This window comes from Guillardia theta (genome assembly GCF_000315625.1).
Source record: "Guillardia theta CCMP2712 unplaced genomic scaffold GUITHscaffold_102, whole genome shotgun sequence".
In the NCBI taxonomy this organism is placed as follows: domain Eukaryota; class Cryptophyceae; order Pyrenomonadales; family Geminigeraceae; genus Guillardia; species Guillardia theta.
The window spans coordinates 105,678-130,853 of record NW_005434572.1 but is presented as its reverse complement, the minus strand read 5'-3'; the positions used below and the strand labels follow the sequence as shown (position 1 = coordinate 130,853).

The 25,176-nt window shown below is 53.6% G+C and overlaps 11 protein-coding genes across 11 annotated transcripts; 5 read left to right on the top strand and 6 right to left on the bottom strand.

The window, feature by feature from the left end:
• Positions 1 to 123: 123 nt before the first annotated feature.
• Positions 124 to 847, top strand: GUITHDRAFT_116921 (hypothetical protein; the record flags this gene model as incomplete). Its single annotated transcript, XM_005823821.1, has 3 exons — positions 124 to 290; positions 442 to 531; positions 745 to 847. The coding sequence occupies 3 exons, from the start codon at positions 124 to 126 to the stop codon at positions 845 to 847; spliced, it is 360 nt and encodes a 119-aa protein (XP_005823878.1).
• Positions 848 to 3,225: 2,378 nt separating this feature from the next.
• Positions 3,226 to 4,044, bottom strand: GUITHDRAFT_116920 (hypothetical protein; the record flags this gene model as incomplete). The annotated part of the gene is made up of 4 exons (XM_005823820.1): positions 3,226 to 3,314; positions 3,530 to 3,606; positions 3,723 to 3,783; positions 3,849 to 4,044. The coding sequence occupies 4 exons, from the start codon at positions 4,042 to 4,044 to the stop codon at positions 3,226 to 3,228; spliced, it is 423 nt and encodes a 140-aa protein (XP_005823877.1).
• A 224-nt stretch (positions 4,045 to 4,268) lies between these two features.
• On the bottom strand, positions 4,269 to 5,168 carry GUITHDRAFT_116919 (hypothetical protein; the record flags this gene model as incomplete). Its single annotated transcript, XM_005823819.1, has 1 exon — positions 4,269 to 5,168. The coding sequence occupies one exon, from the start codon at positions 5,166 to 5,168 to the stop codon at positions 4,269 to 4,271; it is 900 nt and encodes a 299-aa protein (XP_005823876.1).
• A 1,851-nt stretch (positions 5,169 to 7,019) lies between these two features.
• Positions 7,020 to 8,546, top strand: GUITHDRAFT_116918 (hypothetical protein; the record flags this gene model as incomplete). The annotated part of the gene is made up of 3 exons (XM_005823818.1): positions 7,020 to 7,088; positions 7,138 to 7,186; positions 7,234 to 8,546. 3 exons carry the CDS (start codon positions 7,020 to 7,022, stop codon positions 8,544 to 8,546), a joined length of 1,431 nt encoding a protein of 476 aa, XP_005823875.1.
• A 42-nt stretch (positions 8,547 to 8,588) lies between these two features.
• Positions 8,589 to 9,694, bottom strand: GUITHDRAFT_165609 (hypothetical protein; the record flags this gene model as incomplete). The annotated part of the gene is made up of 4 exons (XM_005823817.1): positions 8,589 to 9,253; positions 9,304 to 9,388; positions 9,435 to 9,533; positions 9,586 to 9,694. 4 exons carry the CDS (start codon positions 9,692 to 9,694, stop codon positions 8,737 to 8,739), a joined length of 810 nt encoding a protein of 269 aa, XP_005823874.1. The 3' UTR covers positions 8,589 to 8,736.
• A 1,348-nt stretch (positions 9,695 to 11,042) lies between these two features.
• Positions 11,043 to 11,947, top strand: GUITHDRAFT_145392 (hypothetical protein; the record flags this gene model as incomplete). Its single annotated transcript, XM_005823816.1, has 5 exons — positions 11,043 to 11,329; positions 11,398 to 11,645; positions 11,706 to 11,767; positions 11,830 to 11,880; positions 11,924 to 11,947. The coding sequence occupies 5 exons, from the start codon at positions 11,043 to 11,045 to the stop codon at positions 11,945 to 11,947; spliced, it is 672 nt and encodes a 223-aa protein (XP_005823873.1).
• An 85-nt stretch (positions 11,948 to 12,032) lies between these two features.
• Positions 12,033 to 13,760, bottom strand: GUITHDRAFT_97434 (hypothetical protein). Its single transcript, XM_005823815.1, has 6 exons — positions 13,716 to 13,760; positions 12,851 to 12,886; positions 12,652 to 12,802; positions 12,478 to 12,600; positions 12,259 to 12,429; positions 12,033 to 12,209 (listed from the first exon to the last, which is right to left on the bottom strand). The coding sequence occupies exons 1-6, from the start codon at positions 13,743 to 13,745 to the stop codon at positions 12,166 to 12,168; spliced, it is 555 nt and encodes a 184-aa protein (XP_005823872.1). The 5' UTR covers positions 13,746 to 13,760; the 3' UTR covers positions 12,033 to 12,165.
• Positions 13,761 to 14,075: 315 nt separating this feature from the next.
• On the top strand, positions 14,076 to 17,675 carry GUITHDRAFT_165607 (hypothetical protein). The gene is made up of 6 exons (XM_005823814.1): positions 14,076 to 16,749; positions 16,806 to 16,891; positions 16,941 to 17,106; positions 17,310 to 17,407; positions 17,459 to 17,523; positions 17,575 to 17,675. Exons 1-6 carry the CDS (start codon positions 14,305 to 14,307, stop codon positions 17,607 to 17,609), a joined length of 2,895 nt encoding a protein of 964 aa, XP_005823871.1. The 5' UTR covers positions 14,076 to 14,304; the 3' UTR covers positions 17,610 to 17,675.
• A 43-nt stretch (positions 17,676 to 17,718) lies between these two features.
• RPL27Ae (large subunit ribosomal protein L27Ae, cytoplasmic) lies at positions 17,719 to 18,748 on the bottom strand. Its single transcript, XM_005823813.1, has 2 exons — positions 18,731 to 18,748; positions 17,719 to 18,200 (listed from the first exon to the last, which is right to left on the bottom strand). The coding sequence occupies exons 1-2, from the start codon at positions 18,731 to 18,733 to the stop codon at positions 17,757 to 17,759; spliced, it is 447 nt and encodes a 148-aa protein (XP_005823870.1). The 5' UTR covers positions 18,734 to 18,748; the 3' UTR covers positions 17,719 to 17,756.
• A 555-nt stretch (positions 18,749 to 19,303) lies between these two features.
• GUITHDRAFT_116912 (hypothetical protein) lies at positions 19,304 to 20,900 on the top strand (the record flags this gene model as incomplete). Its single annotated transcript, XM_005823812.1, has 10 exons — positions 19,304 to 19,362; positions 19,416 to 19,530; positions 19,577 to 19,765; positions 19,870 to 19,953; positions 20,001 to 20,140; positions 20,269 to 20,315; positions 20,361 to 20,431; positions 20,482 to 20,567; positions 20,654 to 20,771; positions 20,877 to 20,900. The coding sequence occupies 10 exons, from the start codon at positions 19,304 to 19,306 to the stop codon at positions 20,898 to 20,900; spliced, it is 933 nt and encodes a 310-aa protein (XP_005823869.1).
• A 136-nt stretch (positions 20,901 to 21,036) lies between these two features.
• On the bottom strand, positions 21,037 to 24,456 carry GUITHDRAFT_116911 (hypothetical protein; the record flags this gene model as incomplete). Its single annotated transcript, XM_005823811.1, has 5 exons — positions 21,037 to 21,190; positions 21,380 to 21,472; positions 22,354 to 22,527; positions 22,741 to 23,580; positions 23,765 to 24,456. The coding sequence occupies 5 exons, from the start codon at positions 24,454 to 24,456 to the stop codon at positions 21,037 to 21,039; spliced, it is 1,953 nt and encodes a 650-aa protein (XP_005823868.1).
• Positions 24,457 to 25,176: the final 720 nt, after the last annotated feature.

Sequence of the window (25,176 nt, the reverse complement as noted above, 5' to 3'; positions counted from 1 at the left end):
GGAGAGGAGAGGAGAGGAGAGGAGAGGAGAGGAGAGGAGAGGAAGAAAGAGATGTGGAGAGCAGATGTAAGAGTGCAGACGAAGCATAAGTTCAGTCGACACTTACTCATCCTGCCCCTCCAGATGTTCCAGGACATCCGCACTGTCTACGAGTCCCTCTCCTCCATGCCCTTGTCCAGCGTCACCGACTGCTACGACAGCAACGGAGACCTCAACGCAGGCGTCGCCTCCTCCACATGGCCGGTCGGCGTGATCAAGAACTGCGGCAGCGCCGTCGCCAACACGACCTGGTAAGAGAGGGAAGAGGTCAGCACAAGATGTGAGAGGGAGGGAGAGCGAAGGAGAGCGTCGGAGGGGGGGAGAGCGGGGGTTGCGGGGACGGGGGTGGGCGAGGAGGGGAGGGAGGGGCGGGAGGAAAAGCCGTGACACAGGAGGACGCAGGTCCAAGACGCTGTCTGACGGATCTCCCGTGAACGACATGAAGTCAGCCGCCTCCTACTCGGGCAGCACCAACCCCGACGGCATCTTCAAGTGAGCGACAAGAGGAGGGATGGCGAAGTGAAGGAGGAGAGGGGGAGGAGAGAGGAGGGAAAGAAGGAGGGAGGACGAGGAGAGAGGGAGGGAAGAAATGAGAGGGAGGAAGGAGGGAGAAGAGGACGAGGAGGAGGGAGGGAGGAAATGAGAGGGAGGAAGGAGGGAGAAGAGGACGAGGAGAGAGGGGAGGGAGCTGACGAGGGCGAGCAGGTACGGCGTCGACATGGACTTCTACGGATGCGTGTACCACGATCCCAACTGGAAGACGTCGGGAGTCTCCGACGAGGTAGAGGGGGAGGGGAAGCAAGTCTAGACGCCGAGAGGAGGAGGAGAAGGACGCGGAGAGGAGGCAAGGGAGGAGAAGGCGATGGGGGAGGGAGGGAGGCAAGCGGCAGGGAGGCAAGGATCGTATGCAGGGGGTTGCAGTAGCGCGGGAGGAAGAGAAGAGGAGGAGGAGAGGAGGGAAAAGAACGAGGACAGGAGGAGACGGAGAGGCTGACGGGAAGGGATGCAGGTGCTTCCAGCGAGCGATGCTCGTTGCACGACGGTTCCTACTCCTTGAAGAGGAAAGGCTGGTCAGGTTGCCCTCAGATTTTCACGCTAGGAGTTGAACAAAGTGAAGCGAATTTTGATTCTGAGCAGAGACAAAAGAGCAACAAACTTTAATTCTAATCACAAATAATTGGGTATACATGTTAAAGTGACATAACCTTCGATCTCATGAAACCACGTCACAAGTCTATAACATCTCATCAAATCTCAACAAACGTTGTCGACGCTTCCTGTAGCCCTCAATCTGGCTGAGGGAGACAGAAGCTTTCTCCAGAGCACATCGGTGCGTCGCTGAACTTGTTCGAGGATCGGGCACTGAGCGGAGACTGCGATGGTTGCACCGCTCAATTCGCGTTCACGAAGGGACGATAGACCTGCCAAGAAGAGTAAGAGGAGGAGACGAGCAAGAAAAGAGGGATAGAAGGAGGAGGAAGGGGAAGAGGAGGAGGAGGAGGAAGGGGAGGGGGAAAGGGGAGGAGGGGGAGGGGGAGGAGGAGGAGGAGGAGGAGCGAAGCAAGAAGGGTAAGAGGGGGGCGAGGAGAACAAAAAGGGTGAGGGGGGAAAGGAGGTAAACATGAAAGTCAGGGGGAGGAGGAATAGGAGAGAAGCAAAAGGATTCAGAGGAAAAGGAGAGGAGCAAGAAGAGTAGAAGAAGGAGAGTAGGAGGAAGGAGAGCGACAAGAAGTTTTGGACCTCCTGCACCCTGGCGGTCAAGTCCCTTAGGCTTTCGTTGCCCTGGTAGGATGTAAGGGGAGGAGCAAGTGATATTGTGTGGGGGGGAGTAGTAGCTGTGGCGAAAGCAGCGGAGCAGGAGGAGAAGGAGGAGTGGGAGATGAGGACGACGAGGAGAGGACAAGAGGAGGAGACAGAGAGTGTTATCAGAAACAATCTCACCATCCTTGTCTTGCGGACATAGCACATCCTTCCTGTGTGCTGTTGACAACCATGTCACCAATCATCCTTGCAGTCAACTCTTCTTCTGCTTTTCTTTTTCTTCTTACCGTCATTTCACACTTGTGATTCGTCATGAAGCCTCCAATGGTGACGTCAGGCTGCAAAGAAACGATAAGATACTGAGTGGAGCAGGAGCAGGAGCAGGAGCAGGAGCAGGAGCAGGAGCAACACGATTAGGGTCAAGCTGGGATTTAGATGCCAACAACGCACATGGTTCATCCCAAGAGAAGGAAGGTTGGGTATCTCAAGGACCTGTTGTCTGATTAGATCATGAAGAGAAGAGAAGAGAGGAGAACAGAAACGAGCAGGAGAGAGGCGGAGAGAATGAAAGTAAGATGGAGGAGAGAAAGAGAGGAGAAGCACGGCAGGAGAGAAGTAAATTGCGGCATTTCACTCACACTCATGTTTGCATCGTAGTCCAGCACATTCAAGCAATGTGTAAACCCTACGATACTGACAGTCTAGTGTCAGACAACCAACAGGAAAGAAGATTCTGAGTGAGGCAGGGGGGAGGGAACCTGCAGGCAGCGAGGAAGCAGAGAAGGGAGAAGAGAAAAGGAAAAGAAGGGGGGGCACGAGAAAAGAGGAGGAGGACGGCATACGAGGAGGAGGAGGAGGAGGAGGAGGAGGAGGAGGAGGAGGAGGAGGAGGAGGAGGTGGTGGTGGTGGTGGTGGTGGTGGTGGTGGAGGAGGAGGAGGAGGAGGAGGAATCTTCGTTTTCACCGATGCTTTTCGTCCAGGTCAATATGGAGAGTGCACTCAACTAGAAGTGATTGCTGTTGGTATATGTTTTCGTTGCATCGCCTTGCAATCCTCCACACCCTGCACATTCATATCAATATTGAGATCGAAAAGAAGGGGAAAAGGAGCAAGATCAGGAGGGAAGGAGGGAGAGAGTTCGTTCGAAGACCTTTTGATTTCAGTTTCTCCTTTGACCAAGGCTATGAGATGGTCAAGAGCGTAGACGAGAGTGTCGAACTGAGAAAGAAGTATCAAAATCCATGCTCTTCACCTTTCTGCCTCCCTGCTCTACCAACCTCCCTCTCACCCTCTCACCCTCTCACCCTCCCACCCTCCGTCCCTCCGTCTCCGTCCCTCGCTCCCTCCCTTCTCATCTGGAAGAAAGACCTCCCTCCCTCCCTCTCCCTCCCTCGCTCCCTCCCTTCTCATCTGGAAGAAAGAGCCTCAGACCTCAGATGAAGGAAAGGGAAGATTGTTGGCTGCGAGCCGAGCCGAGAATTCCTCCGGATGAAAGCCCATGAGCTCCGCATAACCTGCGAGGGAGGTTGAACAACGGAGAAGGAGATGATGATGATGATAATGATGATGATGATGATGATGATGATGATGATGATGATGATGATCAAGTTGATAGAAAAGAAGATGATGATGGTGATGATGACGGAGATGTTGATAGAAAAATGATGGTGAAGTTCAGCAAGGAACAACGACAAGATTGGTCAACAAATGGTTGAGTGTTGGGTTTCACCTGATCCGAAGATCACTTGTTTGCACCCGTTTGTGATGGGATCGATTATCATGGAGATCCAACGATCGTGCCCAAACCTGTCAAGTTCTCAATCACATCAGTTACAAGTTTGTCCTCAAGTGGACGCTACAAGAGGGATGGGGAAAGTTCTCATTGCATGCAAAAGACAAAAGATCTCGTTATTTTCCCAGACCTTCTTGTCAACTTCTCAGTGAGCTCCTCATTGCTTTCGATTGTCTGCCCTGTATAGATGTCTGGGAAACAACAGCGACAACAGCGACAACATTACTGCAAACCGATGAAATGATTGGACAATCACCGTCTGCAAAGGTCTGCCACGTGTAATGAGCAGGTAGAGCAGGAGCTGACTTCTTTGTTCCTTCAGTTTCCCAGGTGCCTCCGTAAGTGATCTTGGACTGAACATTTTCACGTATTCCCTTGTACAAAATCTGCGTTTGAACGTCATCATTGCCATCGCCGTCGTCGTCTTCGATCGCGTTATCATCGCCATACATAATCAGATTTTCAAAGTAATCTTATTACCACCACCACCACCACCACCACCATTATCATCATCATCATCATCATCTCCATGATTCTCATCCCTGTCAACCTCCCCGCAAATCATCTCATCTCATCTCATCTCATCTCACCTCACCTCACCTCACCTCACCTCACCTCACCTCACCTCACCTCACCTCATCTCACCTCATCTCATCTCATCTCATCTCATCTCATCTCATCTCACCTCGTTCAACTCAGGAGGAATGCATCTGAACAACGACATCGAAGTGCTCCCATCCAGGCCCAGCTCGACCAGCCTCCTCATCAGCGACCAAAGGTTCAACTTACTCTCCATCGCGGCTGCCATCACTCTTTCCATCATAGCATCTCGGCCCAACACCGTGTTCGTCCTCCTAGTGATCGAGACCAGAAGGTCCTGACCTGTTGCATTGCAAGCTTCCCACCTATTCATCACGATGCACGTCGAACACGGCCTCACCGAGCTGCATTTTTTCTTCTTCATCTTGCAGAAGTCGCAGGCCGACTCGACATACTTTGTGCGTGTCCTCCTCCTCTTCGCCTGCCCATCCTCCAAAGATTCTGTATCAGGCATGAAATTGTGCACTTGCTCCAACCGCGACCCTGAGTTATTCACTGGCATACTCGCCATGAAGCCGTAGGGCGAAGCTAAACTCTGAGCGGCCGAGCTGGGCAACGTGGGACCAGACGGAGTTTGGGAGGGAAAGAAAGGAGGGCCAGCAGGAGGGGAATAATTAGTCTGATTCAGATGGTCCATTGAGAGAGATTGCTCGATCGCACCGCACCCACCAAGCATGTACGGATTGAGCAGCGATGGGCATGAACTCATCGCGCTCACAGCCCAGTTGAGGTCAGCCTGATGACCAATCTCCTGCGGACCCTCACCAATTCCCGAGGTGTCTCTCGGTCCACAGGAACCACGAGGATCAGGCTGGTCATGGTCGAGGGTAAACACTGGTCCACAGTGAACTAAGGTCAGAGCATGTGCTGTTCCAGTGAGTTCAAAGTCGTTATCTTCCTCTTCCAGGGAGAAGGTCGGTGGCTTGTAGTACTCCTCGTTGGATACCAGATCAAAGTCACACATCAGATCTCCCATGCTTGAACAAGTGAGCAAGATCTGTCATAAACAAACATCTTCAGTTTACAGCCCACTTGGGACTTCTTGGCTTTGCATTATCCCACTGGCCCTTTCTGTACACGTTTATTCGGCTTTCTCTGTTCACATTTACTTTGCGACATTGCACGCCATGATGCGCCTGACTGTTTCCCCTCATTCCCATCCCTCCCTCCATCCCCCGCCCCGTCCCTACCTCCAACTGCTGCAACCAAGCCCCTCACCCTGCCGCTACCCTATCCCATCCCTATGCATCTTCCTATCTCTATAACCATCTCCATCTCCATCTCCATCTCCATCTCTGCATCCTCGCACCGCTCTCCCCCTTCCTTCATCGTTCTCACTCCCCTCCTCTCCTCCTCTGGTCTCCCACCCCCCCTCCTCTTTACTGCATTTGGTCATTTGTACTACACCTGCTGCAGCTGTTATCCGTTACGTGCCGTTACAGAACCGAAGTGACATGGAAGCCGTTGCAGTGTAACGGAAGGTGCTTGGAGGATCTCTCGGGGTGGGAGATCTTGAGGATGCTGTAAAAGTCTCCCACAAGGCGCTGAAAAGAGGCAGTTTCGAACCCAGATCCCTCAAAGATCTATCTCTCATTCACAACAAATTGAACATGAGTGTTTTCAGAAAAGTTTTTTTCTCGCCGTGGCCCCATTGTCATCCCTGGTACAAAGATAGAAGCGATGCGGCCCCTGCTGACGTCGAGGACGATTCTCGACAAGGGTGCTAAAGGCACCTACATATCATTATAAAATGAATATCACCTGAATGAATACAGTCATATGTAGGGGTCCTTCAAGACAAGGCAGGGAGGATGTACCCTTCAATGGAAATCTGACCTGCCGTAACTATGGAGAGTTTCTGTCACATGGTTTGAGAGTCAATCAGACTGAGGGGCACAGCCCTACGGAAGAGGGTGGGGTGGGATGAAGCAGGGGTAGGGTGGGGGTATCTTAAAAGTGTGTGGCTCAGCATGTCCAATAACCAGTATAACATAGGAGCAGCAGTATTGGTTATAGGAACAATCGATAAAAAATGGACCTTTGACCCCACAGGTTCACTTCCCTCTGCTCTACACGCAAACCACATACGGGGGTGGAGGGGGAGGAAAGGGTTCAGTGGGTACGTAGGCACGATCTTTGGAGATTTCTTGAGATTCTGAAATTCTCCCGATGAAATACCAAATGGGAGATTTTCAGCGAAACAATACTGTCAAATATAACTTCATGTCTCCATGTATATTTCAAATATACTCGAGATAAATCGAAATAAATGGGATAAATGGAAATGATTCGGCAGGGTATCGAATGTTTTCAGGAGCCTGGTGAATCCAAAGCTTTAAATACTAAAACTACCTTGTAAAAACATTTAAATGTGTTTTAGCCTGGGTATGAAACGTGACCGCCCCCTCCACGAGTTTGGAGGGCGACGGGGGAAATTCTTCTTGGGCTGCGACGATCCGCGAAACTTATGAAATATCTCTCCTAAATTTGTAATTATCATACAAAGAAGTTTGAATCTCTCAAAGCGAAATCTCCTTCCGACTTCCCAGGGACATCAGAAGGCCTTGCAGGGTAGAGTGTAACAACGTTGACAGTCAAGTTGTAGCTCGTTCCTGATCGTTCTCCTCCCTCCCTTCCCTCCTCTCCCTCCCCTCTCTCATCTTCCTTCCCATCCACCCTCTTCCCTCCCCTCCACACTCTTTCTCCCTTCTATCCTCCTGTTCGCTCCTCCTTTTGTCTCGTCCTCCTCCTACCGTCTCCTTCGTCCTTCTCCAGGAGTAGTGAACTCCTCTGCTTCTCTACAAGCTGCGAGTTCGAACTCGTCGGCATGCCTCTGTGGAAAAGATTCACAACAGAGCTGGTGCCTGAATGGCAAGTGCAATGCATTGAGTACAAGGTAGCTACCCCCGATTCATGCTGTCGACTTGCTCACATTTGTGTATCAGAGACTGAAAAGGCTAGCGGAAAGTCTTGTCGGGAGAGAGGATTCTATCGGTAGCTCGACTCTGCTTCCTTTTGCTCTGATCTCACTGTCTTTGCAGAGAGGCAGGAGAACGACATCTCCGCCTTCCGTGACGCCTTCGCTGTCGAGCTCGAGAAAGTTTCTTTCCTCTACGTCAAACACGAGCGCAAGCTCTGCCGCTTCTTTTGCTCCCTAGAAGCCAAGTGCGAAGCTGTTCTTCAGAAGCTGCAGGTAGATCTCGTTGCTCCTGCTTGTGCTCTTGCCCTCCTTATGTCTATCCATCAGGATGACCGTGAACAGAACTGCTCTGACGACTTCATGAGAGCACGAAGAGTTTTGGAGGATCCGGCATACAAGCAGATTCTCGTGGCGCTCTCTGCATTTCTGATGCATATCGATGCTCTCCGAAGCTTTGCTCTGTTGAACACGCTGGCTGTTGTGAAGATTGCTCAACAACATTGCAGCAAGCATGCGGGGGACGATGTGCTCAAGCGCTTGCACGAAGAACCTTTCTTCCATTGCTACCGGCTCTCCTCTCTTGTGGAAGAAGTCAGCTGTCTCCAGCGCAGACTTCTTGGAGAATTCTTCGGAAACGTTGACCTGCACACAGACGAAAGGCATAGAAATTTCCCGCTCGACGTGCAGGAGAGCGAGGAGGTGGAGCCCTCAGATCTGTCTGTCTATTGCACATGGAAGAATCAGAGGGGACATCTGCCTGTCTGGATCTTCAAGTCTCTTGCTTCTTCTTCCCTTGGTGACAGGGACATTCGTAAGATCAGAATCGTCTCTCTCCTCTCCGTCTTCTCAATGCAGGTCAAGGCGTCATTGCGAGCTCATGGGCTAGAGAAGTATGCCAGCATGATCGTACCAAGGGTGCCTCCTATGGGAGAAGCGGGATCTTCCAGCGCATGCAGCAGGCAGGGAGAGCAGGGAACGCCTCAGGGACCAGCACCCGTGAGGATGGAGGTGCATGCAACAAACGGAAACAGTGGTGGGGCAATCGCCCCAGCCATGCGCCTCCCTCCTCGACGGAAACCGGCTGCCACGAGGGAGGAGGTTGAACAGAGTGTAAATACTAACAATGACTTGCGACTGCAACGATCATGCAACAACCTGCTGGTCCTCGAGCTCAAAGGATGGAAGTGGATTGATAGCCTCATTGCTCCTCACAACGAATCGGCTGAAGCCAGATCCAAGGCCTCCACCCCCACATCGGAATCGGAAAACTCCGATGGTGAAAGAGAGGCGTGCTGGGACAACGGCGTGAGACAAGATTTGAGCAGCCTGGACAAGTTTGCGTGCAAACCACAGTCGTACAGGAGGGGTTCAGAAGGGATGGAGTGCACCGGGGCACTAAATCAGGTGAAGCTGCGACTTGACATAACAGCGTAGAACTGTTCTTTTAAGAAGAGCGAACTGTGAATATAGACCATCAACGCTCTGATTGTGTTTTATTTGCTGTGACGTGAAGTTTCGACAAACTCCCAATCTACAAAGTCGAGATCGCGTGAAACGAAAGTTATTTACATGTCTGCATCATCCCTTGATGCCCTCGATGCTGCAGCCCTTGGCCCTTGGCTCCTTACTTCATGAATCTATTGTACAGATACTTGGAAATGCGCTGGTTCTGCGACAGAAGATTCCTGCAGTTCGCAAGCGCATCATCCTCGCGGGTCATCAAACCCGACACATCATCGTCGGCAGTATGGTGGAAAGGACCGAAATGCCCACTGCCCGAGTGATGCCAGTGCTCATCACTTTGATCGCAGTAAATCATATGCCTCTCCCGCCACCGCCTGCAGAACCCCTCTATGTACTTCTCCCCCTTGCTCACGTTGGAGAGCAACTTGGAAACGGCCCATGTCTCAAGCTTTCCACCAATGTAGCCTGATGACTTGCTCTCTGATTCTGCTCCCGCGCCACCCACCACCTCAAACCTCCATTCTGACTTCCCTTCGCTAGGCGAGGTCTGCGAAGCCTCGTGCTCCTTGGTCTTCGGGAAGGCATTCACCAAGATCGCAATCTCATACTTGGTGGTGTCGTCAGGACTTGATGAGTCTGGTGTGTACCTCGATTTGCTGCAAGCTTGCAAGACAGACCTGCGCATACACGGTCAAGCACGGGGCGGCAGGAGGGGAATTCGAAGGACCTGCAGTTGAGATTTGATGTTTCGACCGTCATGATTTGCTTCTCGGCATCGACCACAACAGTCTCGAGCATGTAAACAGAGCGAACTGAACGCGTATTAGAGTACATTCACAGCGGCAGAGATCGCATCACCGGGAACGAAGGGTTGAAAGATCGCAGGAAGGCTCCCGCGCATAGTGAGCAGCCGCTTGCTGTGCAGCCTCCCCGCATCATCAAGGTATCGCTCCAGCACTGCCAGCAAGCTTCAGGTAAAGTACATGAGCTTCCCAGCGTTTAAACACACCTTCAACCTCCTTCACATACTTGTGTGCATCGTACTTGGACCACAGCGAGCTTGTCACTGCAGCAAAGGGATGCCTGTACTTGATCGTTTGGGATTCGTTCTTGACCATCGCGACGATTGATTTCACTGAACAACAATTCTCTGTTGTATGTTGCTTTGCTGCTATTGTCGAGCTTTCTTTGTCAACCGAATAACCTTGACAGAAATACCCATTCCTGGTGAGCGAAGGACTGTCAGCGCAATGCAGAATCCGGCACATGAAAGTGGGGACGAAGTCTATTCAAGCCTCGCATTCGGTCACTCAATCACACGATCCACCCCTAACTCCTCCTACTTCCTCCATTTCCAAGTTCAGTAAAGATCCTCCGCAGGATCCTACTCCCAGAGCACCCGAGCAACAAGGTTGGCCAGTTCTTTCTAAGTCTATGACCTCTCGTCTGCATTGAAAGTTCTAGACTTTCCTCATAATTTCTTTCGCATGGCTCCGTAGTTGTTCCATATCCCTACCTCCCTCCGTCCTCTTTCCTGTCCTCCCTCCTGCTGCAACCTAACTCGTTTCTGCCATGCGCCTGGACTAAAAAGAATGCCAACAAATTGTTTTAAGTAATCAGTACGAACAAAACCAATATTGGTACAGAATAATACTTATATGTCGTTGATGGTACAGATATACATCTGATTTTCAAAAGTGGGGGTTGGGGGGTCGCAACGTTTCGATATACGTTGGTAGGTTGCTCTATTCAACCACCCCTCTAATGTCCTGGACGTGAAGCCCTTTGAACGGGTAGGGGTGGGGCTACCTGATGAGGTTGACAGGGGTGAGGTCAAGGTGCTGACAACTTATGTAAAGGGTGGGGTAGTCCGCTTTTAAAACAAATCTCAAAACAGTTTTATAGTTATTGGATGGGTACCAAAAATACCGATAGGGCGCCACAAAGAAGGGGTGGATACAGATGAAGTACTGACCTCTTCCTCTTTTAAAACATAAATATATGTAAACTACCCTTCTTGTACTGGAGAAGTTTCCTCATGGTACCAAAATACCTCCTTACATTGTTTTAATTTGTTGCGATACACATTTATAAAAATCAACAAAACACAATCTCTCAGCTGGTCGTAAGAAACGGTTTTGGAAGCGCAACGTAACGGTAAAGAAATATTGTAACTGTCTTCATAACGGATAAACTAAAACCGGTGCCATGGGCGAGATTGTTTTCTGGTTTTCTGTCACGTCGCATAAAGGACGGGGAGGAGGAGGAAGGCAGGGAAGGAGGAGAGGGGGATAGAGGAATGAAAGATTGTTCTCTCGGACAGGAGAGCAAGATCAGAGCTACAGGTGGGACGGGAGATAGTTTGGCAAGTCCACGACAAGGATATTCGTTTAATCATGTCATTGACGACCACCTTGCAGATGTTATGACATCGTCCTTGTAATGGTCTGCTGAGTCCCTCCATCCATGGCACAGGAGATGTTGCCGAGGGCAGGATCGTTCCTCTTCTGCATGAGCCTGCGATGCGGTCTGCAGCTCATCGCAGTCTGCGACTTCTTTGCCTCATTGTTTCGGTTATTGTCGGGGCTGATCATCGTCGCATCGCCTGACCTCTTCTTCGATGCCGAGACTTCCTTCATCGACATGTCGATAGGCATGAGTGCGAAGCGGATCTTCCTTCGGAGCGTAAGGTTGCAGTTGCTGCTGTCGTTGCCTGCGATCTACTTCTCGTGGTATGCCCTGAGCGCCAACAGGTCGTCATGACGCTGCCTCAGCGCCTGCTGAGATGCGGAGGATGGTGGTGCTGACTGTGTTGCGGCAGGAGCGGGAACTTGGTGCATCTGAGACAGTACTGCAACTGGAAAGTGCTCAAGTGCGGCGTGACTCTAATGATGCACTCGCTGCTGCACAGAATCTGGTGGGACGGGTGCGGGTACCTGCCCCTGAGCTCCTGCTGGGAAGTTAGGAACGACATCTTGTTCACTGCCTTCTTGAATCTTGTCCCCTCTCTCTACTGCATCTGGATTGTCTGGTCTTCATACTATCTTATCCTCGACGGCGACCTGCAAGGTACGGTCCTCCATGCCAGAAAGATCATCTGTTCTCCTTGCTCTGACCTCGTCTCTGCAGCCCTCTGGCTTGCGGGATTCAATTTCGGTGATCCCAGGCAGTTTGACAAGTCCCAGTATCAGGTAGGAGGAGGAGGGGAGGACAGATGTTTAGGAATGCTTTGGTTTTCTGAAGCTATCGGCAGGAAATTTCCAAGGGAGGCGAACTGGCAGAGGGAGGGGAAGAGCCGCCAAAGGTAGCTGAGAGGAGGGTGCTAAGATGTTTGACATGGCTGGCAGCTCAACGTGACATACTTTGTGTGAGGAGCGCGAAAGTTTCATGACACGAAGGGTTGTTGAAAGCCATGGACGATGTATGTCTTTTCACTTTGCATGTTTGTACCATACGATGAGATAGAAGATTCGATACCGAGATCTCCAGATGATAATAAATCAACAGTCCATGAGGAGAGCTCATGTCCCAGGCAACGGCAGGTCTGCGCAGACTTTCGAACATGTTAAATTACACAACCCCTCGTTTATTATTGTGACCGTCTTGTGAACTGTTTGGAGAGAACAAAGCAATCTGGAAAAGAAGTCGTCAGACAGGCTGGTGAAAACAAACATGTATCCACCTGGAGGATCGATCCTCTTGTAATAATTCAAAATTTTATCCTTCACTTCGAACCCGAAGCGCTTGTAGAAGTTGATGGCATCTGTGTTGGAGGTCTGGACATGAAGGTATGCTTCGTCGATGTCTGCATCCTCTGCCGCTAGATTCAAGCACATTTCCAGGAGCGACGTGCCTGCCTCAAGTCACCTCTCGTGTATCCCTGGGGATCAATGCAGCTTACCAACGCCGCAGCAGCGGTAAGGGGCAAGGACGCCGATGGTCATGATGTAAAGTCGACTGGCGTCCTCCTTCTTCTCCACCCTGCAGCAGATCGCACCAACAAGAATATCTGTCGAGTAGTATGCTAGCAGAACACACGCATCATCCACAAAGCAAGAAACAAGAGCGCCCATACCGAGTTGAGTGTAGTTTCCAGAGTTTTGCACATCGTTGTAGAATTTGTCGTTGTACTTCACGGGAAAGATGGATCGGTTAAGGGTCTTCACTTGCTCAACATTCTTGTCTGTGATGGGACCGAAGCAGACTGGGAGTTTCTTCTTGTATCTCTGCGGCAATCAGTCATGTCCTTGCTACCGGGCTCGCCATCTTTTCACCTGCTCTACCGGCTGCATCGGGTTTATGATTGCATCCTGTAGCCAGCCACGTAAGAGTGTGAGATGGAGAATTGAAGATTTCCACTATCACTAATGTAGGCAAGAATGGAATGCAGCTTGCAGGTGCATGGAGCATAGCGGTATGCATCGTCGCACATGGATTTTCAACTGAGGCTCTAATATATCTTCTCTGACGACCTTCCTTTTGAGCATAAACCAGCTTAAGTTGTGCTAGACTTTGCTTCCATTCTCCATCCTTGAACATTGCAATAGAAACATCAATACAATCGCAATAGAAACATCGTTTCTATTGCGATTCAGATCGCAGTGAGGATAACGACCCACATGATTGATATCAACCCTGCATGCATATTCTCTGTTGCTCTCCTTACCATCGTTGCTCACAGTTTCACTGGACCTCTTCCCGCCTCCTCCCTTTTCTCGCTCCATGTCACTTCAGTCCTCCTCGTTCTCTTCCCGCGCCCTCGTCTTCTGTTCCTCTCTCCTGGTCCATTCTTGGCCGTCCTACTCTCTCCTCTACACGATGCTGGCTCAATTTTTTTCCCCACCACCATACAAGTCTATCTTCTCTCATGCCTACTTCTCTCATGCCTACTTCTCACTCCTTGAATCTTTGTTCTGCCCTCACTGCCCTCAGATCATCCACCTGTTCTCCTTCTCGCCCCTCCGATCCCATCCCCTGAAATACCTCTCCTCTTCTCCACCATGCTCTTCTCCCATACCTCTCCTCTCCTCCACTATCCTCCCCTCCGTTCCCCTCTCCCTCTCCCCTCCTCTCCTCCCATACCTCTCCTCTCCTCCACCATTACCCCCTTTTTTCTCCTCCCCTCTCCTGCATTCTTACATAATCTTCCGCCAGCTCGTCGAACTGCATCGCCGAAGGCCCCACGCGCCTAAACCGTTACAGAACCGTTTTTGTGTCTCAGTGCACCAGGCCCCGGGTCTTCAAGGCCCGGTACGGGTCACGTGATCTCGATTGTATCACGTGAGAGGTCACATGACCCCTTTCGTGGTGAAGGCAGCATAGAGTTGGAAGGGAATGTGGAGCATAGGAGAGAAGGAGAGAAGGAGAGAAGGAGAGAAGGAGAGAAGGAGAGAAGGAGAGAAGGAGAGAAGGAGAGAAGGAGAGGAGGAGAGGAGGAGAGGAGGAGAGGAGGAGAGGAGGAGAGGAGGAGAAATCGAAGCAATAGGAGGGGAGGAGGAGGACAGGAGAGCTGATCACAAGGCAAAAGGACAACAATCAGGGAGTCGCAGGAACCGCCGAGACCTCCAGGGGCTAACACAGAGCAAGTAGCTGGGATGAAGTTGAAGAATGCAATGCTGAAGATGGCTACTTGACTTGATGAATTCCCAAGAGGCTGGAAAGTGAGAGTCAGCCCTAACTTGACGACGAGGACAAGAATCAGATGCGTGTGTTCTCAGACTAGAAAGAAATGCTGCGCCTGCTCTTACATATCTGGTTGATAGCGCTGATTGGGTTCGCCTATGGCGATGTCTCGCCTGTCATTCAGAGCGAGCATGCGAGGCCCTGTGCCCATCACAACAGCTCAAAAGGTTGCAAGCAGGGGAACGGACTGAGTGCGAACCCTCAGCCTCGGATCTTCGAGGGGATCTCAGATTTCTTCGAGGGTTTGTTCGGAGGGTCGGATGAGAGGTGCATCCTCCCTGACGTGGAGGAGCAGCTGCGTTATCAGGTGGCTGACTGCTCCACTGAAAGGCTCCCCTCCCTCCGCCTGCAGTTCGGGCCCGCAGACTGCGAGCTTTCTAGCCCAATCCCATCAGCTCCCTCCTGCAGCAAACAATGTGGGGCAGGGGAGTACCTCTCCTGGAGCAGAGGAGGTGGCAACTTTGCGTGCAAGCAGTGCCCAGCGGGCAAGTTCAGCGTGGGAGGAGGGGAGAGATACCAGCGATGGCCGCAAAGTCTGCCTCCTCAGTTTGAAACCACGTGCTACTCGTTGGATCCGGATCACTTTGCCGACGCGCAGCAGGTCTGGTTGGAGAAGGTCAACTGCGACCCGTGGCAGGTGGGGAGAAACGGGAGCATGCTATCCTCAGGGGACAACCGGAGGTACAACTACGTAGAGAGCTACCTCATCCTCCACCTCAAGTTCGTAAGGAAGGGCAGCCTCTGGTTCCGTTTCATGGTGGATGCTGAAGACCACGCCGACGGCCTCCTCTTCAGGATCGACCATGTGAACCAGCCGCTTGATCCCTCGGGCTCCGTCTTCGTCTCTCAGATCCTCGAGCCCCAGAGAGCAGAGTTCGCAGTCGAGCCTGGCTGGCACGTGTTCAAGTGGGTCTACTACAAGGACATGTCGGTCACCTACGGCAAAGATCGTGTGGAGCTGTGGGAGGTCGGATTCAACGGTACCGAGTGGGCAGACACATCTTGCTCAAGCTGCCCTGAAGGTTTCTCTAGCGTTGCAGGATCCTCCCGTTGCTCGAGCTGCGAGGAGGGGACGGTCTTCGACCAGACGTCCCAGCGCTGCCTTTCCTGCAACCTCACCACCCACTACGCTCTCCCGGGCTTCTCCAAGTGCGAGCTCCGCCCTCCCTGCAGGCCCGACGACTACGTCGAGCGCTACACGCAGTGTAACAGCGAGACCAACACGAGGGACAAGTGGTATGTATGGACAGAGCCCAAAATCTGCCGGGGTCAGCTGCTGCCCCCCAACGTGACTGGACTGCCCTGCCCCCCTTGCTCAGTCGGCAAGGTTCTGGTCCAAGGGAAGTGCTCCTTCTGCTCTCCCGGCTACTTCGCAGACCCGGCATCGTCTCAGTGTCTGCCATGCGGACCCGGGAGCGAGGCTCCCTTGTTCCAAGTGATGACGGACTTCTCGACATGGCCGGAGCAGATGACGACTGGATGCAGAGGTGAGTGCGGGACGGCAGGCTGGCGGTCTCAGGGGAGTTTCTTGGAGGCCGGGAGGGATCACTACGACGCGACGGTCTGGTTGCGACTTGACGTTGTCCTCGTCGAGGTCGGATCGCTTCAGTTTGGTTTCTCGCTGGCGTGTAGAGGCAACGACGTGAGTTTCGTAGTCGAGGTGGACGGGAAGAACCTTGTGGACCTCTGCGCGGGCGGGGGCGCTGCTGCCTCGTCCTGGTCAGTGAGCCTCTCAACTGGAAGTCACGCGATCCGCTGGCTGTACATCCAACGCTCATCCTTGGCAGGCACTGACCTGCACACTGCGAGGATCCTCAACATCTCCCTCTCTGGTGTGGCGCAAGGAGGAGCTCTGCACTGCCTGCCTTGTCCTGCAGGATTCTTCAGCACTGGACTTCAGACAAACTGCCTGGCGTGCCCCGAGGGATTCTCGAGCCCCCCCGGTGCCACTGGCTGCTCCTTGTGCGAGGAGGGAAAGTTCGCCCCTTATCCTGGATCCTCGACTTGCTTCCAGTGCGGAGCCAACGCCGTGAGCGGGGCCGGGTCGGCGGAGTGCTCGGCGGACTGTAGAGTCTCCTGGTCGGAGGAGGAAGCGGTGTACGACTTCGCGCCGCTGCGCACGAGGCTGGACGGGGTCACGCCGATGACGTACGAGGACAGGGATGGAGAGAAGCAGCTTGTCTTCCTGTCGCTCTGTGCTCCTCTTCCTCTTAACAGCTCGTGCGTGCAGGGAATGGAAGCGCTGGATCATCCCAGACACAGCTACTCCTGCTCGGTGAATCCGGAGGATACGGAGGACGACTCCGCCTCCCAGCTCGAGAGGAGCGGGGGAGCGAAAGACCTCGGGTCTACCCTGTCGTTCCTTCCCCTTCCTAAGTTTCTCCGTGCCCGAGGCTTCTCCAAAGGGCTGACCATCGGCCTCTTCAACGGGGACGAGTGCGAGGGGGGAGGTGGAGGAGGAGCCAGCAAGACGTGGAGCACGGAACTGCATGTGACTTCTTTGCTCTATCTCTCCTTCCTCCTGTTCTTACGTGACGCTCCGCTCAGATTGTCTGCAACGCAAGCAAGGGGGTCGGGGTTCCCACCTTCCTCTACGAGCTTTCCTCCGCAGAGCCCTGCACCATGCACGTCCTGTGCGCGTTCCCCATCAGCGTGTCCTCCTGTCCTTGACTCCTACGGCAGGTGGGAGTCGCAACATGGCTGCCCGCTCTGCACGGACGGAGACTACAAGGCCATGGGAGGAGCATGCGTCAATGGCTTACAGGACATCTCCTACTTCCGCAAGACGGAATGCTTTGCCGGCGTTCCGATGCCTCCTCCTGAGTATGGATCCTCTTGCATCAAGCAGGTGAGGATTGTGGCCGAATCCTGTCTTTCCGTCTTCCCTCCTCCCGGTCCTCACACTACTCCTTGTCGTCTCCTGTCCCGTTTGCTGCTTCTTCCCTCCTTTCCCTCTTTCCTCTCTCTCCTTCTCTCTCCTCCTCTCCCTCCTCCTCTCTCTCTTCCTCTCCCTCGTCTCTCCTCCTCTCCCTCCTCCTTACTTCATCTCAGGTTGCAAAGGTTCTGCCCTCATGGGTCCTCCTTCTCATCGTCGTTGCCGTCGTTGCTGTCGTGGGGATCATTGTGTACATAGCTTGCCTCTACTACAGGTGAGACGCCTTCTTCCTTCCTTCGCTGCTGCTTGACCGGAGTAACGTCAGATACCGCAACATGTACGAGAAATATCAGAAGCTGGTTCTCAGCGATCGGGATGTGGAACACAGAGGTATGGAAAGAGAAAGAAGGAGTTCTGTTCGTGTTGCTCACTGCGATCTAGATTTCGACTCTGAGATCATAGCGGAAGAAGGATAGGTCAGGTCATCCTGAGACATCTCGCAGAAAGATATGTTGATGGTGATGTAAAGTAGGGATGAGAGGAGGAGATCTCACACAAACACACCCACACCATGCAGAGCAAGGCTGCCTTTTGGTACTATTTCATTTCGAGCAAACTTAAATCTATGCAGTAAGTATGCAAGCTCCGCCAGCCTTCTTGATCTTAGTCTCCGCCATCTTGCTAAAAAACTTGGCCTTGACAGCAATGGGCTGCGAGGGGAGCTCTCCCTTTCCGAGAACCTTGAAATAACCGAACTGGGTAACGTCAATCAGAGGCATCGACCCAGAAGTGTTGGTAGCCAGCTTCATCCTCTGGTCAGATCCCACGAGCGACCAGATCTGGTTGATGTTGACCGAAGGTCTGTGGTAGGGGTTCTTCTTGTAGTGGAAGTACCTCATACCGACCTTACCGAAGTAGCCAGGATGGTACTTGTCGAAGGCGATCCTGTGCATGTGCTGACCACCAGCGTTACCGCGACCGCTGGGATGCTTGCGGTGCTTGCCGATACGGCCGTTACCGCAGTGCATCCCTCCGCGCTCTTTCCTGTGCTTCTTCAGTCTTGCTGGCTGTTGACAACCCGTCAGTAGGTGACAAAACGATTTTCACACCAGCCCCGCCCTGCCCATCGCATACCAACAAACTCTTATAGATACACATGGAGATGCATAAAGGAGAAGGACATACTGACATCTGATGGATAGAGAAAAGGAAAACAAGGGACGGTAACCATTTGGAAGAGGCTCGTGCAGCGTGAAAGCGGTACAACATAATGGATATCATAATAAATGTATCATTTCACCGATCCAATGCAATATACCCGCTGATGACAACACATATTCCATGGTCGCTCGTAAACAACACATTGATCACTTCAGAAGAAGAGGCAATACAACCGAGCTGCCCTTTGAGGCAACACACGAGATCGAGGAGGGAGGGAAACATGGACAGAAAAGAAGTGGAGATCTGACAAACACAGCAAGGAAGAGGCTTCGATCAACACTATCCACCTTGATATCATCTCTCCTCCTCCTCCTCCTCCTCCCTCTCCCCTCCCTCCATCGCCAGAGCCATCGTCTTCCCCCGCACGCGCACTCACCATCTCTCTCGGCTCTGCTCGCGCGTGTCGCTCTTTTTTTTTATACCGTTACCTCCGTTGCATCCTTGACCGTTACGTCACCGTTTCAACATTCCCCATGTCAAACCACCCCTACCCCCTGACTGACTAACAAGTCCGTTGGCTCGGGGTACGGTACTTCGGAGCTCCAGGTTCCGGCCCGGCGGCCGGATGGCAGCGACCCGGAGTTCAAGATTCAAGATAACGGTTAATAACGGAAGAAATCTTACCGTTTGAGCTTGAATTCAAGAGCTGAAGAGAAGAGGGGCTTGTAGAGGAGCGACAGGGAGAGAGAGAGCGAGCGAGCGAGAGAGAGCGAGGAGGTAGAGGAGAGAAGAGCAGGTAGGATAGATCTAGGGAGAGAGGAGAAGAATTGAGAGCAGAGACCAGCAGCGAGGGCTCGCATTCTCATCGTGAAAGAGTAGCTCCACAGCATCCACCGAAGGGACTAGGGACAGCTGCCAGATACTGTTGGGACAGAGACAAGACAAGCCCGTCGAATCTTTGGAATCCTCTACAACCAATCAGAAGCATTTCTTTTGATAACAAGTTACGATGGACACCGAACACAACAGAAGAGAGAGTAGCTATGGAGAGGTCGTCGATGCTCGCAGGTGACCACGTGCCATTGATTTGTAACTACCCTCGAGGTGACATCTTGCTGAAGAGTGATAGCAAAGCTCCATTCGCTCGCCATGGACCCAAGGAATCGATCTGTCATTGCTAGAGACACGGGATGCTTGCAGAACATCATTCGTATGCTCGACTTCCCAGCAGACGACGTCAGATTTGGCTGCCATGAAAGTTGATTTCTCACCTTCTGAGCAGGTTGTGTACAAGGCCCTGGAGACCATCTCCTACCTCTCTAGCCACTCTGTAGAGAACAGAGAGATCCTTAGCTTGCAGGCTAGCCTCCTGAGCAAGCTGCACGACTTGTCGGAGATGCACCCTACCGAAGAAGTCAACAGCCTTGCTGAGCACCTGTCGAAGCAGCTGAGCTCGAAGAAGGATGCTGAGGTAAGCCGTCAGGAGGAGACCTCGTCCGTTCATCTCCACTGACCCTTTTCCTTTCCCTCCTGCTCTACCTCCCCTTCCCTTCCTCTTCCCTCCCTCCTCGCCAGCTGTCAGAGAACCCTGTTGCCAAGAACACCAGCATCTACGTGAAGCCCTCCCAAGAGTTCATGAGCCCTGCAACGAAGAGCATTGTACAGTCTTGACCGCCGCCATCCCTCTCCTGACGTGCTTCTTGCAGCTGTCCAGGAACCCCAAGACGCTCATGTTCAGGGTTGAAGGATTGACCGGGCAAGAAGACACTGAGCGGTTGGAGCGAGCGATCATCAGGACAAAGGGTGTCATCAGCGTGAGCCTCGACAACCTCGAGCTCGGCGATAGGTGGGCTCCTCATCATCGTCATCATCTTTCCTCCTCCTCCTCCTCCTCCTCCTCCTCCTGACTAGCGCCACCAGCTCCATCATGAGGATCCTCTCTCAGCGCCAGCTCACCGTGCGAGCTGTGGTCAGAGCGAAATGTCCTCCCGAAGACATCGTCGCGGCATGCGAGCAGCAGGGTGAGGAGGAGGAGGAGGGAGAGGTAGCAGCTGACTTTGCTGCAGAGTTCAACGCCTCCATCTTTGACCCACAGCGGGAGGTGAAGAGCAAGCAGAAAGAAGTCTCCTCTCCTCCTGTGAGCCTGCACTGCTGCTGGGGTGAAAAGACTGACTGGGGTGTCCACAGAGCAAGGGAGAGACGGCGAGCGGGTACGAGACTCCTCTCAGCGAGCGATCCACCCAGCATGGCTCGCAAGAGTCTGATAGCCCCAGGTCTGTGTTGCTTCCTTTCCCTTCTACTTGCTCGTTCTGGTCCCTTTCCTCTCCCTCTTCCTCCCCTGACTTCCTCTCCCTCTCAGATATCTCACTCCGCCCGACCTCAACGCTTGCGGCGACCGCGTCTTGATTAGCATGGAGGACAAGACCCTTGGCGAGAAGAAGAAAGAGCCCAAGGACGGCCTCTCTTGGATCCAGAAGGTACCCCTCCTACTCCTACTCCCACTCCTCGTTCCCCTCCGCCTCTTTCTCCTACTCCTCATTCTCCTTCTCCTGCTCTCGTATCTTGTCCTCACTGTCTCACAGGTCGGAAGAGTTTTGTGGTGGTGAGCATGTACAGTATTCTTTTTAACTCTCATCTCTCCTCCTCCTCCCCCGCTGCCACTAGTCCAGCAGCGTTGTCACTGCCTGGTAAAGACTGCAACTTGTTCCGAACTGTTTTCCCTCCTCTCCTCTCCCAAAGTCTTCACTCGGTCGTCTTAACTGAGGAGGAGGCTTGAGGGTCTGCCGCTGCTGCTGGACTCGTCGGCTCCCCCGGAGGCTCCAGACGTCCAGCTAGAGGGACAGCACGGAAGACGTCAAGGATGGAGACTTGAATCTTCACTGCCATGCCCTTGAGCCTGCGCAGCATCAGTCAACTTTCTCTGTGCATCCTCCCTCCTCAATGCTCCCCTTCCCTCCCACTTCTCTGCCTTCAATCCATCCATCCCTCGCTCATTCTCCGCTCTTGGTAGCTCCTCCCACTCTTCTCCCTGTTCCCCTCCTGCTCTCGACTCTTCTTTCCTCCTCCTCCCACTCTCTCCGCTCACCCTCCGATGGCTTTTCGGGGAGCTGGCGGGCGTCGCTCTTGCCGTGCATGGATGACGCCATGGGCAACGACGAGGACAAGCATGTTCCTCACACTGGGGGAGAATCAGCGAGGAGGAAGAGAGCCAGGGTAGAGTGGAGGGCGAAGGAGGAGCACAGAGAGAGAGGGGGTTAGAGAGAGAGGGAGATGAGGAGGAGGAGCTGCAAGAGGAGGGAAGTGGAAAAGAGAAGGGAGGAGGGAAGGGAAGTGGAAAGGAGAAGGGAGGAGGCAGCGAAGTGGGAGAGGAGGATGAGGAGGATGGGTCAGAGGGAGACAGACATGGAGGAGCAGAAGCAGAGGCCCCAGAGGAGGGAGAGCGAAGCGGCTCCCGCAGCAAGAGAAGTCTTCTCCTTGAGGAGGCTGCTGGCTGTCAGCTGGAGTTGTTGCTGGACCTCAAACTCACCGAGTGGTGCGGGACCTGCGGCCAAGGAGAGTGATGGTTGAGATCATGGACCTGGCGCTCTTGTCCGCCGCCTGCTGACTCTCAGCGAGATGAAGGAACGGGGGAGGAGAGAGGAAAGAGGAAGAAGAGAGGGAGGAGGGGAGGAGGAGGAACAGAGGAAGGAGGAGAAATGAGGACTGGTCCAGACAAAGCAGAAGGGAAGAGGATGAAGAGGAAGGGAAGAGAAATTGCCTTGATGGAAGTGTAGGAAAGAACTTCTGAGCGGACGAACGCGGCAGACAAGGAGGAGAGGAGGAGGAGGATGAAGGAGGCGAAGGAGCGGAAGAATATCATCTCAAGCAGACAGAAGCACACTAGCCACCTGTGAGCACGGCGATGAGCACGGAAGAGGAGGAGAAGCAGAGCAGAGCAGAACAGCAGGGCAGAGCAGAGCAGAGCAGAGCAGGAGAAGAGAGAAGAGGAGAGAACGGAGGTGGGAGGAGCGGCTGAGCTGAAGGAGGGGAGGAGGATAGAGACGAGGGAGTGGACCCGACCCGAAGTATTGAAGGCGGTAGTAGATGGCATTGAGGAGGATTCTCTGCGCTAGCTCTGGGATCTTAACCTCCTTTGCCCACATGTCCACCTTCTCCCAGATCGGCTGCCCCCACAGCAGCAGCGCATGCCACCTCTGCTGAACCTGAAGGTACTTCCTCATGGCGAACTCGTTCCTAAGGAAACTCGTCAGATCTCCTCCTCCTCCTCCTCCTCCTCCGCTCTCTTTCTTCTTCCTTGTCTTCTTCCTTCCTCCCCTCCTCTGCTCTTCTCTCTCTCATCCACTCCCTTGTCTCCTCTCGTGATACCACTTCTTCTCCTCCTTCCCCCCTCCTTCGGCTGTCCTGCTCCGCTTCCACTCCCACTTCTGCTCCTCTTCCTCCCCTCACCCGCGGACCCAGTCCTCCGCACTCTGCAGCCATGGCAGCGCAACCGTCGTTTGCGTGAGCGCCTTGCTCACAGCCAACTCCGTCGCATCCACAGCCGTCATGAGCGACTGGTCGAGGCTGCCGATGCTCAACTGCAGAGACGACAGGGCGCGCGAAGTTCCTTCCGTGACGCCCGACAGCATCTGCTGCCACGAGCTCTTGTTCTCCTCCTCCTTCCCGCCCCCTCCCAACCAGCTCGTCAGGTTCCCCTGCCAGTGTCCCACCCCCAAGTCGTTGGCGATGTTCCCTGCTGTCGCGAGCCAGGAGGAGGCGACGCCCAGCACCTCCCCGCTCACGTTCCCCACGTCAGGAGGGGAGAAGTTGAGGGTCATGCTTACCCCAGCTGACACCGAGCTGGTCACAGCTGCCGACATGTTCTTGAGCAGGCGCATCGTCATGCTTCTCTTGCTCGGCCTCTCCAGCTGCCCGGGGTCCTCAGCTCGAGTCAGGTTGTCATCGCCAGCTTCAGTCCAGCTGGACGTCACGTTGAATGCCTCCTTGAGCGGCTCAAACCCCAGCCTCCTCGTCATCCTGGCTTCCGATGCCCTTCTCGCGTCCTCCAGCTTCGACGCGAAGTCCACCTGCCCGCTGGCCTTCGAGCCACTCCCTCCTCTTCCCTGCCCTGCTCCCTCCCCCTCGCTTACTCGTCCTTGACCTGCTCCCCCTCGTTCCTCCTCGACGAGATCTCTGACCTCAAGAATCTTGCTCCGGAGCTGCCTGAAGTAGTCTTGGCCTCTGGTCTTGGCGGAGGAGGCGTACTGGATGAACTTCGACTGGATCTCAGGGGAGAAGAGAGAAAGTCTGAGAGCACAGAAGTCAATCATAATCCTGTCCTCAACCGCCTCCTTCCGTCTCCCCCAGCCCCTCCCCCTTAGCTTCTCCCTTCCCTCCCTCCTCCCCATCGTCTCTGTCCCTTTTATGCCCCCCCACCACCTTTCCCCCTTCCTCCTTCCCCCTCCTCTTGCACTTTCCCCTCTCAACTCACAGGAACAAGACGGTAGTTTGCGCCATCCTCCTCCCCTCCTCGTAGACTCCCTGCAGCTGCTTCGACAGAGAGCCGGACATCAGCTCGTGCCGCAGCCACATCACGCTCTCCACCAGCTCAGGGATCCACCACTCCCTCCTGTTCCCGTAGTCCATCCCCCACAGCAGGATCCAGAGGCAAGTCCTGACCCCAACGACCCCGAGCTGGAGGAGGAGGAGGCAGGAGACGAAGACGAAGCTCGAGATCATCATCGAGGTGCGGAGCAGCAAGCCCAGCAGAGCCCCAGGTCCTCTCCTCCATTGGCTGCGGAAGCTTTCCGAGGAGCCTTCCAGCTGGGCTAGCGGCTTCTCCTGCAGGAGCTCCATCATGGAGCCCATGTACCTGTTCAGCTGAGCCTCGTGCTTGACCTGCATCGCAAGCACTTCGCGTCTCCTCGAGAGCGGCCTCGAATCTCCTCCTATCAGCCAGTAGGCTTCCTTGAGCAACCTCGCCTCCTCCCAGGCCTGCGCTTGAAACCGGATGATCTCTTCCTTCCCCGTGAAGTTGTGCTGCAGAATCGCCAAGGGCCTGCTGCTCGCTCTCCCTGCTCCGGCTCCCGCTCCCTCCTTCCGATGCTCCCGCCTCTGGTCCAACATCCAGCTCCTTGTGCTGTTATTCTTCTTGTCTGTCTGCTCAAGTCGCTGCTCAACCATCCTCGACACGCTGCGGCGAGGGAGGAGGACGTCCTTGGTATAGTTGGTCCTCCTCATCTTCACAAACTTTCCCTCCTGATTCAGAGGCGAAGGAGCCTCCGGGCTGCACGAAACTCTCCCCCTCTCCTCCTCCTTCCTCTTCCACCTCCTGGGCCATCCAGCGATCGAACTCGACGGGGCCGGAGATCGCAGGTGATGTCCCACTGGCATGAGCGAGGGGAGCAGGAGAGATTGGACATGGTTGAGGGAGACGAGCAAGATCATCGCTTGCAAAGAGCTCCGAACTCCCTTGTACCAGCACCTTCCTGACAATGGGCCGACGGTTGCCATGTCAGTCCTTATTCTTGATCCGCTCGTTGCTTTCTCAAGTCTCTTGTGTTGCAATGTGATGTACACTTGTTCACATGGTTGCCAGGAGAGACATCAAATCACTGCTTCAATCATCAACCTCTCGGGAAACGTGCCTCACAGCTTTCCTTGAATTTTCCGTGAAGAGCTCCTTGTGTTTACTTCTCCATGTCAACCCTCCCATAGTCATGGCATTGCAGCAGCCGGGAAGTAAACCCGTGCTGGATGAGCACTTGTCGAATCTGTGTAGGGAGCCTTGTGTTGGGAACTGTTGTGTCAGGGCAGCAAACGTGTACAAGTGTCACGTTTGTCTTTCATGTGATCTACTTGCAGTGTCTTCAACTCTCTCCTCTCCTCTCCTCTCCTCTCCTC

What these genes read in the sequence shown, in the direction of transcription:
- GUITHDRAFT_97434 (XM_005823815.1), bottom strand. Translation starts at nt 13,745, where the DNA reads ATGCAGTTCGACGAGCTGGCGGAAGATTAT. An exon ending in ACGAGCTGGCGGAAGATTAT is followed by an intron (nt 12,887 to 13,715) that starts GTAAGAATGCAG and finishes GGCTGGCTACAG; the next exon opens with GATGCAATCATAAACCCGAT. An exon ending in TTACCGCTGCTGCGGCGTTG is followed by an intron (nt 12,430 to 12,477) that starts GTAAGCTGCATT and finishes GACTTGAGGCAG; the next exon opens with GCACGTCGCTCCTGGAAATG.
- GUITHDRAFT_165607 (XM_005823814.1), top strand. Translation starts at nt 14,305, where the DNA reads ATGCTGCGCCTGCTCTTACATATCTGGTTGATAGCGCTGATTGGGTTC. An exon ending in CCCTGCACCATGCACGTCCT is followed by an intron (nt 16,892 to 16,940) that starts GTGCGCGTTCCC and finishes CTCCTACGGCAG; the next exon opens with GTGGGAGTCGCAACATGGCT. An exon ending in ATAGCTTGCCTCTACTACAG is followed by an intron (nt 17,408 to 17,458) that starts GTGAGACGCCTT and finishes GAGTAACGTCAG; the next exon opens with ATACCGCAACATGTACGAGA.